Raw genomic sequence first — 16,714 nt, 5'->3', positions numbered from 1 at the left:
TATTTTTTTGCTTTAGCATTAAGGAAAAGTCCTTTGGGATCATCATCCACAGAAAACTAACCCATACAGATTTCACTACCCATAAGTGAACTGCATGGTCATTATTAGATGTTATTGAATTTTGGCCATCTAAAGAGGCCAGATGAGGAGAATACCTCCTCATAATCAGATGACGGATGGCAGTAGGCAGATGCAGGCAGCCAGTGGCCATTTCATTACCCAGGCTCTCTGTTGCCCTGGCTGGATATTGAGCGCTGGTAGTGATGCAGAGGTGGAGGGAGAGTGGACTCAGGGGAGGCTGCATGGACAGAAGCAAATGGGGTGAGAGCGAAGAAAATAAGATAGAGGGGAAGAAATGAGAAGTGAAGGGAGGGCTTCCTCTGGGTGGTAAAATGCTGTGCTGTTTGAGGGGAATTTCCAGTTCCCTCTCAGTCTTGACAGAAGAAATTTTGTTAAAAAAAGTATCATTCATTTTATATGTATTTATGGTCTCAAAATGACTCATCATAAAATCTAAATGTTAAAATGTATCTTCCCAACACCACTGCAAATTGGTTTGTCTTGGAAAGATTAAGGAGTCACCTATCTGAATTAGTAGTTTTTGTAATTCTCTGAATTCTACATTTTAACTGCTGAAGAATGGTAGACCAACATAAGGACTAATTTGATGCAAAAACGCTGATGCATTTGAAAGGCATTTCCATCAAAACAATTATGAATGATATCGGGGATGACAGTATAACTGCGAAAGGAATGCTTCTATTTCTGGGAGCGCTTGTTATTTGGTGTGTAAAGGAATAGCATCAATCTGTGCATCTGTATCTGAAATCAGCTACACACCTTCAAGCTACAGTTCATCTGAAGGTTTTGAGGGTAACAGATACCAGATACCAGAGATCCTAGCTACATAGAGTTATGAAGTGGGGGGGGGGGGGGGGGTATTTTAGGGCATCCAGGGTTCCAGAAATAAAACTGCTGTTCATTGCCTGAATGTAGACAGTGTTGGGGGACTGACAGTTCCAAGGCTTGGATGGACATACTGCACAACTCTCCTGGTTGAATCATTAGTACTAAAGGTACCTGCAGTCGGTAATGCCGTTGGAAAATATCTGGTTCTTAGACAAAAAGTAAACGGTACAAGCCTGTGTATGAAGAGGATTTAACTACGGCCCCCAAGGTGCATGTTGGTATAATCAGTACAGTCAATCAAATAGCTTAAAATTTGGCTGCTTGTGCCACTAAAAGCCTCAGTGTACTTTGAATGTTGAGCTTGTCTGACTGGCTCAGAGCGTCTAAAAGCCACTTACTGCCTTCAAATGTGGCCATTTAAGTGGTACTAACATTTTTGCTTTAAGATGTGGAAGGGTACAGGTAAAATTTGGATAATTAAAACTGACAGCCGTAACATCCAGTATATCTATTAAATAATCCATGAGACTCTCATGCTTCTGGGAAGAGAAACACTGAGAATATGATTACAAGAAACCTTTGAAATGGAAATTTACAGTAGTGGAGATTACTTCTGGAATTACCACAACTCCTTGAAAATCTCAACCCATTTTGCCAGTTTGTAAACTGTGGTTGTGTACAAGTGTTGTGTAAAAAACGTGTATGTCATACAAAAAAAATCTGTACAGGTATAAACAAAAGAGCTCTGAGAACAATCTGAAACCAAGAGCTGTTTATTTCATACCTGTACGGATTTTCACTACCTACTTTGCAGATGATGGAGGGTGGATGAAAGGCCTCAGTCCAGTGCAATGGTATTCACTATAAAGATGATTTGTACTTTTCTAAATCTCTCCACTGTAAATGAACAAAGTAAAATTACCATGAGGATAATCTATAAAAGCAAAAGAGGCATGACTGCTGTGGGTGAATGAGTGGATGCTGATGAGAAGGAGGAGGAGGAGGAGTGGATTTGAAGGGCAAGGAGAGGTGAAGGAATTAAATTAAAGGAGGGGCAGATGTCAGACGCTGCTGGTCTCCTGGAAAAAAACAAACCAAACCTTGAACGTATCTGTTGGGATGATGAAGACAGGAGGGCAATGAGGAAGAGGAGAGAGAGGTAGAGGTTGTTTGTGTGTGTTTGGGAGTATGTGTCAGCAAGCGCATGTGCGGAAGTGGCGGGCTTTGGCAGGGTGATGGATTGCCTGTTCTGTGCCATGCATTTTCTAATCAACCGACAGCCACATCCTATCCTGGGGGGTGGAGAGAAAGAGAGAGAGAGAGAGACAGAGAGAGAGGATGAGAGAGAGAAGAGTGAAACAAAGAAAAGCTGTCTGACAAAGGAAGACAAAGGAAGGAGAGAATAATAGAGAAAGAGATTATGGGAAGGCAGTCCATAGGAGCACAGTGGATTGGCTTGGAGGGTCTGTGGTAAGATTGACAGGTGCTACTGCTGATGGTGCTTAGGCTAAGCACACTCTCACACACAGTATTACACAACACATAACAGTGCAAATAACACTGCCCTGTAAACTCTGCAAAAACACCAACCAGAACCACGCAACATAACACTGTGTATCACAACATTACAATACAACACCACTGTACATATCACAAAGATTTGTATCTCGATATCGAACACTAGACAACAAATCATACAGTCGTTGTTGTAATTGCATTACAATGCAATATAAGGCAATGCAACACAACCATGTACAACACAATACACACTGCATCATCAATTATTTTCATTATTTTAATGTGTCATTCTTTTGTTATATACTTTATTGTCTTTAATTTACTGAATTAATTATTTGTTAATGCATCAACAACCCTCAATTAAGGTTTTAAAAATTGAAGGTATAATAGTGCAAACTCTAAAGATGAAAATAAAACTTAGAAAAATGTATTTGAATTGAAAAATAAATCTAAAAAAGAAAGAAAAAATAATAATTTATTATCTTGCTGAGTGCTTTCTTATCATAACTTCTAGAACTGATGGCTAGAGCTATGAAAATAAAACCTGAGATGTAATTAACTGTTTTTCTTTAATTGCTGAAATCTGGGATTTTAGTGACATCACAAAAAATAAGTCAGATTGGACAAAAAAGAAGTCAGATCATCAGACAAGTTGTAAACAAACCTGCAGGTTATCCTGACAGATAGGAATAGTCCTTTTATAGCCCAATTTGTAATAAACCACATCCAGATAGTTTTCTAATGTTCTAACAGTCATCTCAGTAAAAACACTAGTCACCACATGGGATTACAATCATGACTACATACAACACTACAAAGGAACATCACATCACATAACACACTGCAAAACTGTATTGCAAGCTACTTGGTCAGGTGTCTTGTTATCACGTAAGACTTCTTTACATGCTAAGTTATAACATCTTTACAGGTAATAATCTGGTGCCTCATTTCTATAACAGTGCGTAGGACCTATACTAAAAGTGAACGTGAGCACAAAAGCTAGAAATGGCGTACGCAAAAAAGTAATCAGACTTATAAAACTGTGCGCACGAACACCTCCACACAATTTCCCTTTATAAATCACAATCAGCTTGAAAATGTGCGCACTTTGGCAAGCTTCATGCTCCTCCCAAACAATCCTACAGTTCACCGCATATGGTCAAAGCAAATTCCTGATGAACTTTGATATACATATTATTCCTGTGGAGAATGGAGGCAGTGTTACAAACAAAACAAAGTCTGAGGGTTGATGGCTGCAGCAGCTATTAATATAAAAAACAGGACAATTTCCCAGAATAAAAAAAGTGATCAGACATGGAGGTGGGTACCTTGAATGCTTTGTTTTACACCGTCACAGTATGGACCGGCCAGCGACACAGGCACAGAGACACCAAAGCTCAATTCTTGGTCTTTGTTAAGCATCTATAGGCTATAGACATGTACATAGCTGATGAAATCACACGCTAAATGTATAAAAAAAACATAATAAATGCTGTATTTAACTTCAATATCCAGCATACAGGTGTTTCTCTCATTGTCACAGTTAATTATAAATGAAGGGGGTGTCGGGTGAGGTGGCTGGAGAAGGCAGTGTGTGTGTGGCGGCCATCGCTGTCTTTCTTGTGTGTTCTGCGTGCCTGACAGCACAGCCGTGTTCATTGCAGTGATTTTACACACACAAACTATATGAAAACTAAATTCGTACTACTTGATATGCAGTATGCACAGATTTTTAGAAGATATTATTAAAAACTATTAACGCTCTGTTCTGCAGTTCTTTAATGCTATGTGATATTATCTTGGATTTCTACAATGATGATGATAATTTAATTACTTAGCCTTGTTCACGTGGTTGAGGTTAAAAGGACTCACCCTATATTCACCCTTAATATCAGGAAAAAGCAGAAGCCTGACTTTCCTGAATCCCGCTAGATGCCAAATCCCGGCATCATCTTAACATTTCAACAGATGCAGTGCACTCCACAACTGACCGCAAGTATCAGCAGCAGACAGTCCAGCGCTCTCCTCCTCTGGAGTGGGGAATGTGATGGTGAGACAGTGCTGATGAAATATTGAGCGAAATTTGATTTGCGATTTCAGTTGGCTTATATTTTTTACGATTGAAAGGTGCTCATGGAATAGTTATGGCTCACAAGCACGAGCACAAATAACACTGGTGGTTTGAATGTTTATGATATCGAGATCTATAAGTAACTTGTGTTGTGAAATGAAATTAAATGTGTGAAAGGCATTATTATGTATAATGATGCTTCTCACATTCAATTTCTAAAACCTGGCTTCAATTCACCACCTCACATTGCATCACAAATTTCCCCTCTCCAAAATTTTTGCAGACATGGGTCAGATTTTCCGTACATGTGCACACATTCTCCCATTAAGTTTGTTTTTATATACCCCAACTTTTGCATGTGAAGTGGCGTACGGTTCTTTCAGGCCCGTTTTGTGCATACGCAAAGGTTATAAATGAGGCCCCTGGTGTCTTAAAGCACCAGAAAGTGGCACTGCAAGATTCATTCATGTGTCCCTGTGAAATGGGTGGTCCTGGAAGCTTAATGATGACTTGCGAGGCTAGTTGGTGAGCTACTGTAGCTGCGATGCTAACCAGTACCATGTTAGAGGTAGTTAGCTACAATAGCTTGCTTGCCAAGCTTGCTACATGCCAGTCAGAAGGCTTGCTAGCCTGGTCGCTAACCAGACACAGAGCTAAGACAAAAAATGATAAAGAGACATGTTAATACCATTTACCCCTATGTCATAACTTGCAAACTTTGTGGAGCAGAAAAAGGTTAAATAAAACAGCGTGGTGCACCAGAGCTAATATGATAGATTCCCTCATTTTGGACAACATTGCAGTGTCCTCTATTCATTTTTATTTGTTTTGTGTTGAAAACTTGTGGAAACACAGTAAAGGTAATGCATCCAAATAATTTAAAACTGCGTAAAACCTACCAAATAATGGCATTTCTAAGTGGCATAACTTAGACTGAATATAACCACATTTATCAATTAAAAATGCATTAACTGGATCCATCTTTTCCAATAGGAGGATCTGCTGATTTTCTAATTGTAAATTCAATATTTGGGTTTTGGACTGTTGCATAAACAAATGGGCTATTTATTGATGTCACCTTGGGCTCTGGGAAAATTTCATAAGCATTTTTCACTTTATTTCGACCTTTTATGGAACAAAGGATTAATTGGCTATTCAAAAAAATAACTGAAACATTAACTGAAAACAAAAATAATAATTACTTCAATATAAGCAATTGAGTTTGGAAAATACCGGTGACACATGTTGAGCCCTTTTAAATGTGATCATTTTCACATTTTCTTAGTAGCATGACTTTTTTTTGTTGGCAAACAAGCAAAACGTTATCTCTGTAAAACTGTATATATACTATCAATGGTTTTGATATTGCAGCTCAGCATTCTGTCCATCCTGTTTTTCTTTGACATTTGTGGTCTTCTTTTCTTTTTCTGGCTTCCCTCTCCTTCACTCACATCATTCACTCTCTAACCGCCTACTCAAGGGGAAGGGCAAATCTGTATTGAGTGTGTGGGAGAGAAAAAAAGAGGAAAGAGAGAGGTAAAGGAAGAGTCACATTTGTCTTTTCCAGAAACCAATGAACAGAGAGCTAAATATACTACAACTGACAAATGAACTCTGCAGTGAATAATGACCTCATGACAGAGCTCGTCACACTATTTCTCCTTTCCAACCTGTTTCAATAAAAATTTTGAACTGTTTAGTGCTTTTGGTTGGCAAGTCATATAGAAGGCATGATTGTTTGGTTTATTATTATTATTATTATTATTATTATTATTATTAATAATAATAATAATAATAATAATAATAATAATAGTAAGGGACGCATGGTGGTGCAGTGGCTAGCACTGTTGCCTCACAGGGTTCGAACGCTGGTTTGGCCAGGGCCCTTCTCTGTAGAATTAGCATGTTCTCCCTGTACCTGTGTGGGTTTCCTCCAGGTACTCCAGCACAGTCCAAAGACTTGCAGGTTAAGATAACTGGTGACTCTAAATTTCCATAGGTGTGAATATGAGTGTGAATGGTTGTTGTCGCTATATGTCAGCCCTGTGATTGACTGTTGACCTGTCCAGTGTGTACCCTGCCTCTCGTCCAATGTCAGCTGGGATTAATTCCAGCCCCCCCTTAAACTATACCGCTTATCATTTGAGGATAAGCCTAACCCTAACCTCCACCCATAGCTAATGGATGGATGGATGAATGGATACTAATAATAGCAGATGCAAGGGCAGATGTATTTTTAAACAAACATTTAACAGTATGAAACAGCAATTCATAAACAAATTGTTTGTGTTTCTGTTTCATATTTTAAAGCATCTGAGAGATTCACAGAGCATGTCTGCTACACATTATGTAAAACTTCAGGATATGGTACAAATCCTACAAACCACTGTTGTGAACGGTCGTGTTACCCTCCCCCACTACCCAATCCAGAATTCACTTTTTTCCATTTTTTTCCCCCCCAAATATTCAAGGTCTGGTGTTGACCAGTCAGAGCTTTGTTGGTGGGACTAATACCGGGGACATCATCGTCCTCCATACTATAGCTACTTAGGGTTGCGTAGCTACAGTATATCTATGCAAAATGGAGACAAAAATTGTGGATGATGAAATTGTGGTGTGGATGAGATCAATGTAGCTGGTAAAATAACTGTTGTAAGGGTGCTCCTGTATTGTATATAAGAATGGTAAAAGTGATGCAACACAGTTTAATCCTGACTTTTAGACCTTAGAATGGGACCCCAAATCACTTGACTCTTTTATTAGACCCTCTCTGTCTAATAAATGTCCATGTATTTCACACTGTAAATTCGCAGTTTGTAACATAGACTTTCTCTTATAAATTTATAGTCTCAAGCTGAAACTGAGATACCATATTTTATGTTATGCATTTTACATATAATATATAATATATGTATATTTTGTCAGACTTTAGAAAGCTGTAGGGAGAAGATTGTATGCAATTGTTCTCAGGCTGTACAGTACTTCCCATGACTAGCAAAACTGAACATGTGTAGAATCCATAATGTGTGCCTTTAAATTGATATTATTCTTCACTAAAAAAAATTAATCAACTGCTGTTAGCAACTATTGCACCTTCTGTGTCAACTGGGAATTAGGTTTGTGGGATGGATATGTCGCTGAGTACTGTTTAGTTGGTGTTAAACAAAATAGTTTCCAGCTTTCATGAAAAGAGTGTTTTATGATGCAGTGCTAATGCAATCTTAACTTTCACACCAAATTCACAAGTTCTACAATGCACACAGCAAAGCCATTATTTCCAAGGCAGACAGTGGCTGCACCATAGTACCGTTGCTGAGTGAGCACTGTCCTGATTTTCCACAAGGTCTTGCTGCCGCAGTTCAACTTAATCTAACTTTGACCCCAAATACACTGACCGCCACAGTAAGTGTCCAATGGGATACTGGCAAGGTGGAAATTAGATTCCAAGACGTAGGAGTAGGTACGTCATGTCACATGACTAAACAGCACATATGTCATGATCAGCTCAGAGTGACAGAGGTTTCTACAATGATAACTTCAAGTTAAATCTTAAGTTTTATGTAGATGTGCACTAAGCTAAACTGCACTAAACTAACTAAAGTAAGATATAATGTTGATAATGTTATTGATGGTTCACTATTATGGAGATAACTGTGTCATTCCCTTTAAGCCTTTCCAGTCTTTCATGCTGCGGCTCTGATGTTACAAACATCTCTAAATATGAATACTTAGACAGCAGATGATACTACACTATAAGACTTTAACTCCAGTAACATTGGTAATTATATAAATACAACATGACCATATTATTACATCATGTCACAACACTCCCTCTCATAATACTGCTTTAACCAGAGGCCCTACAGTCTGATCAGACATTGGTATTCTGTGCTGCATCTCTCTGTGGTTATAACTCTGAAAATAGGTAGAATCATAGAAGAAAGGATTACAGAAACGAGGCGAAAAGGCAGCTATGTAACGTTACCAGGATCATTTTTACAGAGGTCAGCAAAGTCCAGAGATGTAACCAAAAGAATACCACGAGGCAAAGTAAATCGCGAGTGCGATGTTGATTGGCTGTGCGGTAATGACATATGGTCATTACCGGTCATTACTGTTGGTCATGTGACTTGACATACCTACCCTGGAGCCTTTTAGTTTAATGTCTACCTTTCTGGCATTAAAAGTTGAAGTTATGATGACACAAATTTGCCTTTGAGAATAATGGAGGAAATAAATTTTGTGCATCTCTGAATTCTTTAACTCTGCTCACTGATTCTACTGGGACTCAGTTAACAAGACTGAGTCTACAGCCATATTAGCAGCTTTGTGAGGCTGTCCTTTGGCACAGCAGTACCTTGAGCTAAATGCTAATGTCAGCATGCTGGCATGCTCGCAATGACGATGTTAACATACTGATGGCAGGTATGTTTACCATGTTCACCATCTTAGTTTAGCATGTTAACATGCTCACATTTGATAATTAGCACTGAACATAAACTAGAGCTATCTTTAATCTGTATGCTCAACGCATAATTTACATAATCCAGAAGTTTCTCTCCATGATGAAAAACCCATCTAGTATTATGTAGCTAGCAACGGTGACATATTTGTGTGTGTGTGTGTGTGTCTGGCTGCTGCTGTGATGGAGTATGTGTCCTGCAGTCCTGTCTGCTCCCAAATAGCCCTGCTGTCTGGGATGTAATAAGGCCATACAAAATGAGGAAAAAGAGCAAGAACGAACAAGACTTGGAAATGTTCATACAGAGAGAGACAGAGACACAGAGAGTGCACTTGTAGCACTCATCAGGTCTACCTGAATATCACAGAAAGCCAAGTCACATGACCTTAGTTGTAGACAGGCCTAATCCTGTGAGTGGAGATGAAAGTGAAAGTAAACGTTTGAGACCCTCACCTTTGTTCTCTCCTCTCATCCCTTAAAAAAGCAGTCAACAAGAGACAAACAAATAGCTGACAGAAAAGATAACATACCACCCACACCAATGTACCACCATCATGGCTTCCTGAAGGTCACTATCATGATTTTTGGAGTGATGCTGAGATTTTGTGATGATATTTAGTATCCATAATAATATCTGTTGCCCTGTAGCTCGAAGGTGTGGGGACATGATGTCTGTGATACAAATGCCTCAACAATTATTTGGCCAGGTGCTGAGATCTTACAACTCAAAGCTCAGCTATGGGCTCAGTGGCACACCGTATGGTTACATCATGCTTGTTGCTATGCAAAATAAAGTATGAAAACAGCTTGTGAGCTGTCTAATAGAGTGGCAAGTGTGGTAGGTCAAAGGTGAAGTAGGACATTGGTCTGTAAACTGTGTTGGATTTTTACAACAGGCAGTTTGGGTAATAACTGTACTGTTCTCCTTTGTTTTCTCTTCCTAATAAGTGTGGGTAACCTAGGGTTTGTTTACAACTCATTTAATTGTCTGACTGCTTGCGTTTCTTGACCTGTTGGACTTTGTAGCAATGTGTTCTTAAGAAAAGTTCTCCCAACAAGTTGAAAGGTCACCTTACTCTGCCTCTTCCTTCTATCTCCAGCTGTCTGTCAAAAAGGTACAGATAAGAAGTTTCTCTGCAAAGTAAAAATAAGCAACGCTCATATAGGTGCACCGCTTCTTGAAGGAACACTACAATGTGCAAAGCGAGGATCATTGACCAATGGGCGTACCAAAGCTAGCACTAGTGCTAACAAGTTTCTCCACTGGCACGGATTACCTTCTTACAGTATAAGTAGTTGTCAACTACTGTAACATCAGGTCACATGACCCTTGCCTTAAATGTTGTAAAAGTGCCTCGAAAGTATCCCATTTTTCCTATCTTGACCTCTGATGCACCATGGCTGTTGAAAAGTCTGCCAGCACTGCCTACCTAATTTGCATATTGAAGTCCATTTATGATGTGGGCAGAATTTAGATAATAAGAATGCTTGGAAATGCTAGCTGTAAATGCAAAGATGCAAATTCAAAATCAGATGTCTTTAAGCAGATAAAAGGTTGCAGGTTATTACCAGTTGGAAATGAGGTATATCAGTATATCAGGTTTTTAGTAGAAGGCCAGTATACAGTAGGTGAGCATCGATACAGTATTCTCATTCACATGTAAATCCAACTTCTGTGCTGACAATCTTTTCACTTAGACAGTATCTAATGTACCTTTCTTATCCTGATGAACTCCCTTTCCCTCAGTAAAGCGTTTCCACCCTGAAGTGACTTGGCTTCAATTTGAAATAGGTTTAAACCAGAGCTCAAGGAACCACTTCACAACATTTTACCAGCAACTCAAACTATTTTTGTGTTATTTTAAATCTCCCCTTTCTGTTATTGTAGGCTCACCTCCTCTCAGTTTGACCCCAGGCTCTCTGAGAGCCTGTCAGGTGGGCTGCTACTGTGTTACCTCATCTTGCTGCCACACAAAAACACACACATACACATAAAATCTCTTGTTTGAAGCTGTGGTTTCAGATACTGTGATCATCATGTATTTGTCTAAAAGACCTTAATGCATTTTGATAAGGCCAGGGTGTACTTACTATAGTTTGGGAATCAAATGCTCTCCATGTTGGGCAGTTTGTTGTTGTGTATCTGTTTATACATGTTTTTAACCAGTTCTTGACAGTGCTCATACAGTAGACTTAGTTAATAATAGCTCCTACTTCTGTTTTATGAATGCTTTCTGCAACCTGATTTTCCTCTGTTGCAAGATTTTTCTAGAAACAGCTGTATCACAATGATGGCCACAGGAGCTTACCAATTATATAATGATCTACTATTTGAGTTCATTTGAAATATTTGAGGTTCTCAATGCTACTGGTTCTGTAACTACTAGGCCAACTGCTACTACTAATACCCACAATACCACCACTGTTACTATTATTGATCAAATTACTACTACTGCTGCTAACAAAAGGCTAATACTACTGATTACCTGTTAATTTGATTAGTTGCTGACAATGTGTCTAGTATCGCTACAATTAGGAATTTTGCTGCCATTACCAAGGATATGCTACTACTGCCTGTCCTATCACTTAGGTTAATAGTAGTTAAGTTCTTTAATATTATATATAACATATTAATATTAATAATATTAATATTAATATTCTATTAATATTAGTAGTAGTAATACCACTACTATTACTACTACTACTATTAATACGACTGGTAACAGATACCTACAGGTACTACCAGTACTGGTAGTACTGTTACTATTGCTGGCACTCTTACTAATAAAACTACGACAATCGGTGATATTACCACTACATCTACTACTGTATTACTGATGCTAATGCTATACTTCACCTACTGATACTGCAACTGCTGCTGCTACAACTACTGATACTATCAATTACATACTGTTACTGCAACTACAAATAGTAATGCTGCTATGACTACAATAACTCAAAACCATAACTAATAGCACTGCTAATAGTAGTATTCACACTGTTAAGCTTCTAAAAACAATACTTTAAGGGGCGTCGGTGACTATTAAAGGTACCCTTTGGAGTTTCTGAAAAGTAGTATCACTTTGGAGGAGTGTTTTTATTAGAATATTTCTTTTTTCTGATTGTAACCTTTGCACATGCACAAAAATGCGTGATATGTACTGATGCTGGCAATACATACATACAGTACATACATATATGGTGGGATGTGCCATTCCACTGATCAACTTTGCTGGAAACTCTCCAAAAAAACATCACAATTCACCAGCAAGGGCAGAAAAGAAGACTGCTGACTAGCAAACTATGGATGTAAAAATCTGAGGTTTTTTAAAATGTTTTGTGAGGAACAGAGTCCATTCAACATTTTTGTTAGACCTCAGGAAGACATAAAATAAGCTTTGGTGAGAAACACTCACTGTAAATATAACTGCATTTGTTGACAACATGGTACCTTTAAAGTTAGCCAGGCAGTTTTATGCTGAAAACATAATGTAACAGTAACACAAGTACAGAAAAGTCATGTCAGCAAACTGACTCAGTAATGTAAGTTACACAGCAATATATATATCTTAAATTTGCTAACATAAGCTAACATCAGCAACACTGGCTATTGGTTATATCAGACCAAGTAAAGCTGTAGCTGCAAAAACTAGGAATATATTGAATTGAAGAAGGGTGCGTTTTATTGACAATGAATGCAACTTTTCATTTGTAAGAGTAAGATTGCGTTATTTCTTTTTTCTAACATCTATAAATGCCTTTAAAGTGAGACTTTTTTTAAAAACTCATACATTAAAATGTTTATGCTTAATATCTGAGCAAAATTTTAAATAATTGTAATGTTCCCCAGACTTGTCAATCATAAATCCCTTCAGGTTAAAGGCTTTTTTATAGACATAAATCAGCAAATAGAACATCTCTACATTCAATATAAATGACTAAACGGCATCATATCCATTAATGCAGAGGTGGGTGACATTGACTGACATTTAGTTTTACATATTTTGGCTTCACATACCTGCAACCAGCACCAGCATTTATCCTTTACAACACACAGTATCACGACCAAGGGTATGTCTTGGGCCCACTGTCATGTCAGCAAACTGTCATTCCCCAGCAAGCTACAAATATGCCTCATTAATTAGTAAACTATAATATTGTTGGGTCATGAATAACATCACATCACTGCAACTACTTTTTGTGTTGTGAGCCATTTTGAGCCCATTTTCCCAAACTATCCCACCAAATCTCCTCCTGTAAGCATCCTGGAACCATCTAGAAGCTGGGAAATATTACATGAAAATGTTAATGCGCCAGAAATGCCTCATATCTGGTCCAGGAGGATTCAAACATGGCCTCTTTCTCCTCTTATTATTTCTGCTCTGTCTGTGCGGATTGCAGTGGATTGTAGAGCTATGCTGTGTGGATGGACAAGCATTTCTTCTCCTCTCTATTAAGACATGATAATGTAGTAACCTCACCGGATCTGGCCATAAACATGATTCTCATGAAATAGGGAAAAGGAGAAATTAGCATCCACACAAAATGTATTATTTTTTCCTCTTTTTTGGGAAATAAACATCAATGTCTGGCGACATAAAGAGCCTATCGTGCCATTTCTGAAGCGCATGCAGGATAGGTTTGTACACAGGGGACGCCACCGCACAGACAAAACACACTTAACACTGTATACGGAAGGTATCAGTACGCACACAAACCCTGCTTACGCACAAACACACATTTCCCTGTCATACACAAATAGCAGCAACAATGATGTAGAGGTAAATAATAAAAAGGCTCAATGCTGCTAATTAGAACAAAATCCGTTGAAAAGCTCTTGGCATCACTTACCAATGAATTTACCTCATAAAGACTAGCTTGAATAAAGGTGATAAAGTGAACATCCAAAAATAAAGTGACTTTGACCGCCATCATCTCCCTAGAAGAGCAATAAAGCAGACAACAGGCCAGCTGGCGTCTCCTGCCATCTAATCTTTTATGGATTGAGCTGCTATCATACACACAGGCGATGGGACATATCAGATAAACAGGCCCGTACCCGCTGATGTTTGCCAATGGAGGTTCGGGACCGGCTCGGGTCTGTGTGTAATTCCTCTGCTGGATGATAGTGCGTGTGCGGGTTCTGTCAGTCCCCGTAAGGCCTAGGAAACGTAAAGACGGAGAATAGGATAGTAGAAGAAGAAGAAGAAGAAGGAGGAGAAGTAGAAGAGGAAGCGCCGGGTATCTGGAGCAGTAGCATCGCCGCTTATCCGTTCACGTTTCATCGGAGACTGAGACACGTTCATTCCTCGGGACTATAAGAGCAGACAGCCCGATGTCACGCCTCTCTCTCTCTCTCCCTCTCTTTCTCTCTCTCTCTCCTCCCTTCGCTCTCTCTATCTCTCTGGCTTAAGAAAGAAAAAAAATATTGTTGCACGAATATTGTATTGCCTTGATGTGATCCTGGTAAATTCGGATTCCGAACGTGGTGTCTTCAAGAGCTCATCCAGTTATGTATAGGCCTATATTGGCATCATTTATAACTCGAAGACGTATTCTAACTCACTGGAGACCAAATCCATCTCTACCTTCTCTTAGCTGACTGATGTGATACCCGTTCCTCCATTACAAAAAATTAGGGACCTCTGTCTATTAAAACCCCTTTTATAAATGGTTTATAAATCTAAGTAATGGCAACGCCCGTACAATGGGCGGGGTCCATGGACACGAACCCATTTGCCTGCTGTAGCCGCCCATTTGAAAGATAAATGGCTTTAAAAGCTATAAGAACTTATCAGTGTCAGGTATCTATATTGATTAAGTCTCTTTAAGTCTCTCAGTCAGTTGGTCGGCCCAACACTTTGGTCCAGACTGAAATATCTCAACAATTATTTGATGGAGTGCCATAAATTTGGTTCAGATCTTCACGGTCCCCAGAGGATGAAGACTAACTGTGTTTATCCTCTAATTTTTTGTCTTGTGGCACCACGAGGATCACATTTGTGGTTTTCAGTGAACAACAATTGGATGGATACATGTTCCTCTTTGGATGAATTAATCACTCACTGTGGTGATCCTCTGACTCTTCATCTAGTGCCATCATCAGGTTAAAAGATATTATTTGTCCAATACTTTGGTTTTAGACCAAATACCTGCAAAACTAATGATATTTCCATCATCTGTACTCTGTTTGGTGCTAATTAGCATGTGATAGCATGCTAACACGCTAAACTAAGTTGGAAAAAAATGGTAAATGTTACTTGCTAGACATCAACATGTTAGCATTGTCATTGTGAGCATGTTAGCATGCTGACATTAGCATTTAGCTTAAATCATAGCTGTGTCTACGTACAGCTGCACAGAGCTGCTAACATGGCTGTAGATTCTCAGTCTTGTCTTGTGTTTGTTTGTTTTTTTGTAGTAAATGGTCGTGGTGAATGCATGAAAATGCACTCTAAGTACAATACTTTGGTTCATATTATGGTGTTTCTCCACAAAGTCTGACACATTAAACTAACATGGTGGTAAACATTATAACTGCTTAGTATCACCATGTTAGTATTGTCATTGTGAACATGTCAGCATGCTAATATTAGCATTTAGCTCATTGGTATGCCTTAGTACAACCTCACAGAGAAGCTAGCATGGTTCCTATAAAATGTTGTCCAACCATGTTGGTAATAAAAAGGTGTTCCGAACAGGAAAATTTGAAAGCACAACGAAAAAGTCATAGAGAGGTGGAGTTGGATATTGTTTCAATGTGGGCATAACGGCATACATTTTTAGACAGTCTCCTCTGGAAGATGTGATTTTGTTGCACTTGGTTGTTGAAATGTGAAAAAAGTAGTTGTGTCGAGAATAAAACAAAAACAAACAAAAACAAAAAATCACCTGGTAAAATAACCAGGGTAAAATCTTAATGCATGTTCATATTTATGGCTGACTTTAGTTGTGAAACAGTTTGGCGGGCAACAATGCTTACTGATAAATGTCAGGTGGTCCTGTACTGTATAACATTATAACAAATCTCAGTGAGATGCTTGGTAGCTGCCAGTTGGTCATAATTGAAGTTTGCTACATGCAGCAGTTCTGGCTTTGAATGGAAAATGCTGAATTTGATTTCATTCTCTAATAATAAAATCACTGATATTTATATGATAGTCAACATTATTTATACAATAGAACATTAAGATTGTTACCTTTTAATAAGGTACTCCTGTGTACCCAACTCATGATGAAAGCCACTAGCCTACAGTATGTGTAGAAGCTGAACATAGCTTGTTTTGGTGCCATGTGGTGGCATTCACATCAGTTTGTTTTCTATATACAAAAGCATCTGCCATCAGAACCATTTGGAAGATAATTTGAAAATATCCTACAACTGACCTCAAACTTCCCTACACACTATTTCTCAGCTTTAAAAAAACGTAATTCTCTCCTCTATGCAATCAACTCTATTTGGCTCTGTTCAGTCCATTTACAGTGTTGATATTTGGTGTCCAAGATCTCTCCTCATTGGAGGTGTACTGAAACCTTGTACTGAAATTGTTTTGTCAGCAATTGAAATATTGATTATATTTGAAACTGACAAAATGAGCATAAAGGAGAAATATGTTTAGATTTACTTATCATTATATAATATACTGTATTAAGTTTTTTTGTTTTGTGAAAAAGGCTTTTTTCAGCAGACATTTAAACTTGACAAGTGGGATAGGCACAGGTTTCTCAGTAAGCCATGACAGAGTGACACTGAG

General features: G+C 38.5%; 1 protein-coding gene across 2 annotated transcripts in view; it reads right to left on the bottom strand.

Annotated features, from left to right (window-relative positions):
* Window positions 1–16,714, bottom strand: part of peli3 (pellino E3 ubiquitin protein ligase family member 3) — a 38,845-nt gene that overhangs the window by 21,064 nt on the left and 1,067 nt on the right. For both annotated transcript variants that reach the window (XM_040140557.1, XM_040140558.1), the window contains exon 2: window positions 14,020–14,122. In XM_040140557.1, the coding sequence (XP_039996491.1) occupies window positions 14,020–14,122 (103 nt within the window). The remainder of the gene's footprint in view (window positions 1–14,019; window positions 14,123–16,714) is intronic.

The sequence above is a fragment of the Xiphias gladius genome, chromosome 12 (genome assembly GCF_016859285.1).
Source record: "Xiphias gladius isolate SHS-SW01 ecotype Sanya breed wild chromosome 12, ASM1685928v1, whole genome shotgun sequence".
NCBI lineage: Eukaryota > Metazoa > Chordata > Actinopteri > Istiophoriformes > Xiphiidae > Xiphias > Xiphias gladius.
Note: the sequence above shows the minus strand (reverse complement) of the source record. Positions and strands in the feature narration are given on the sequence as shown.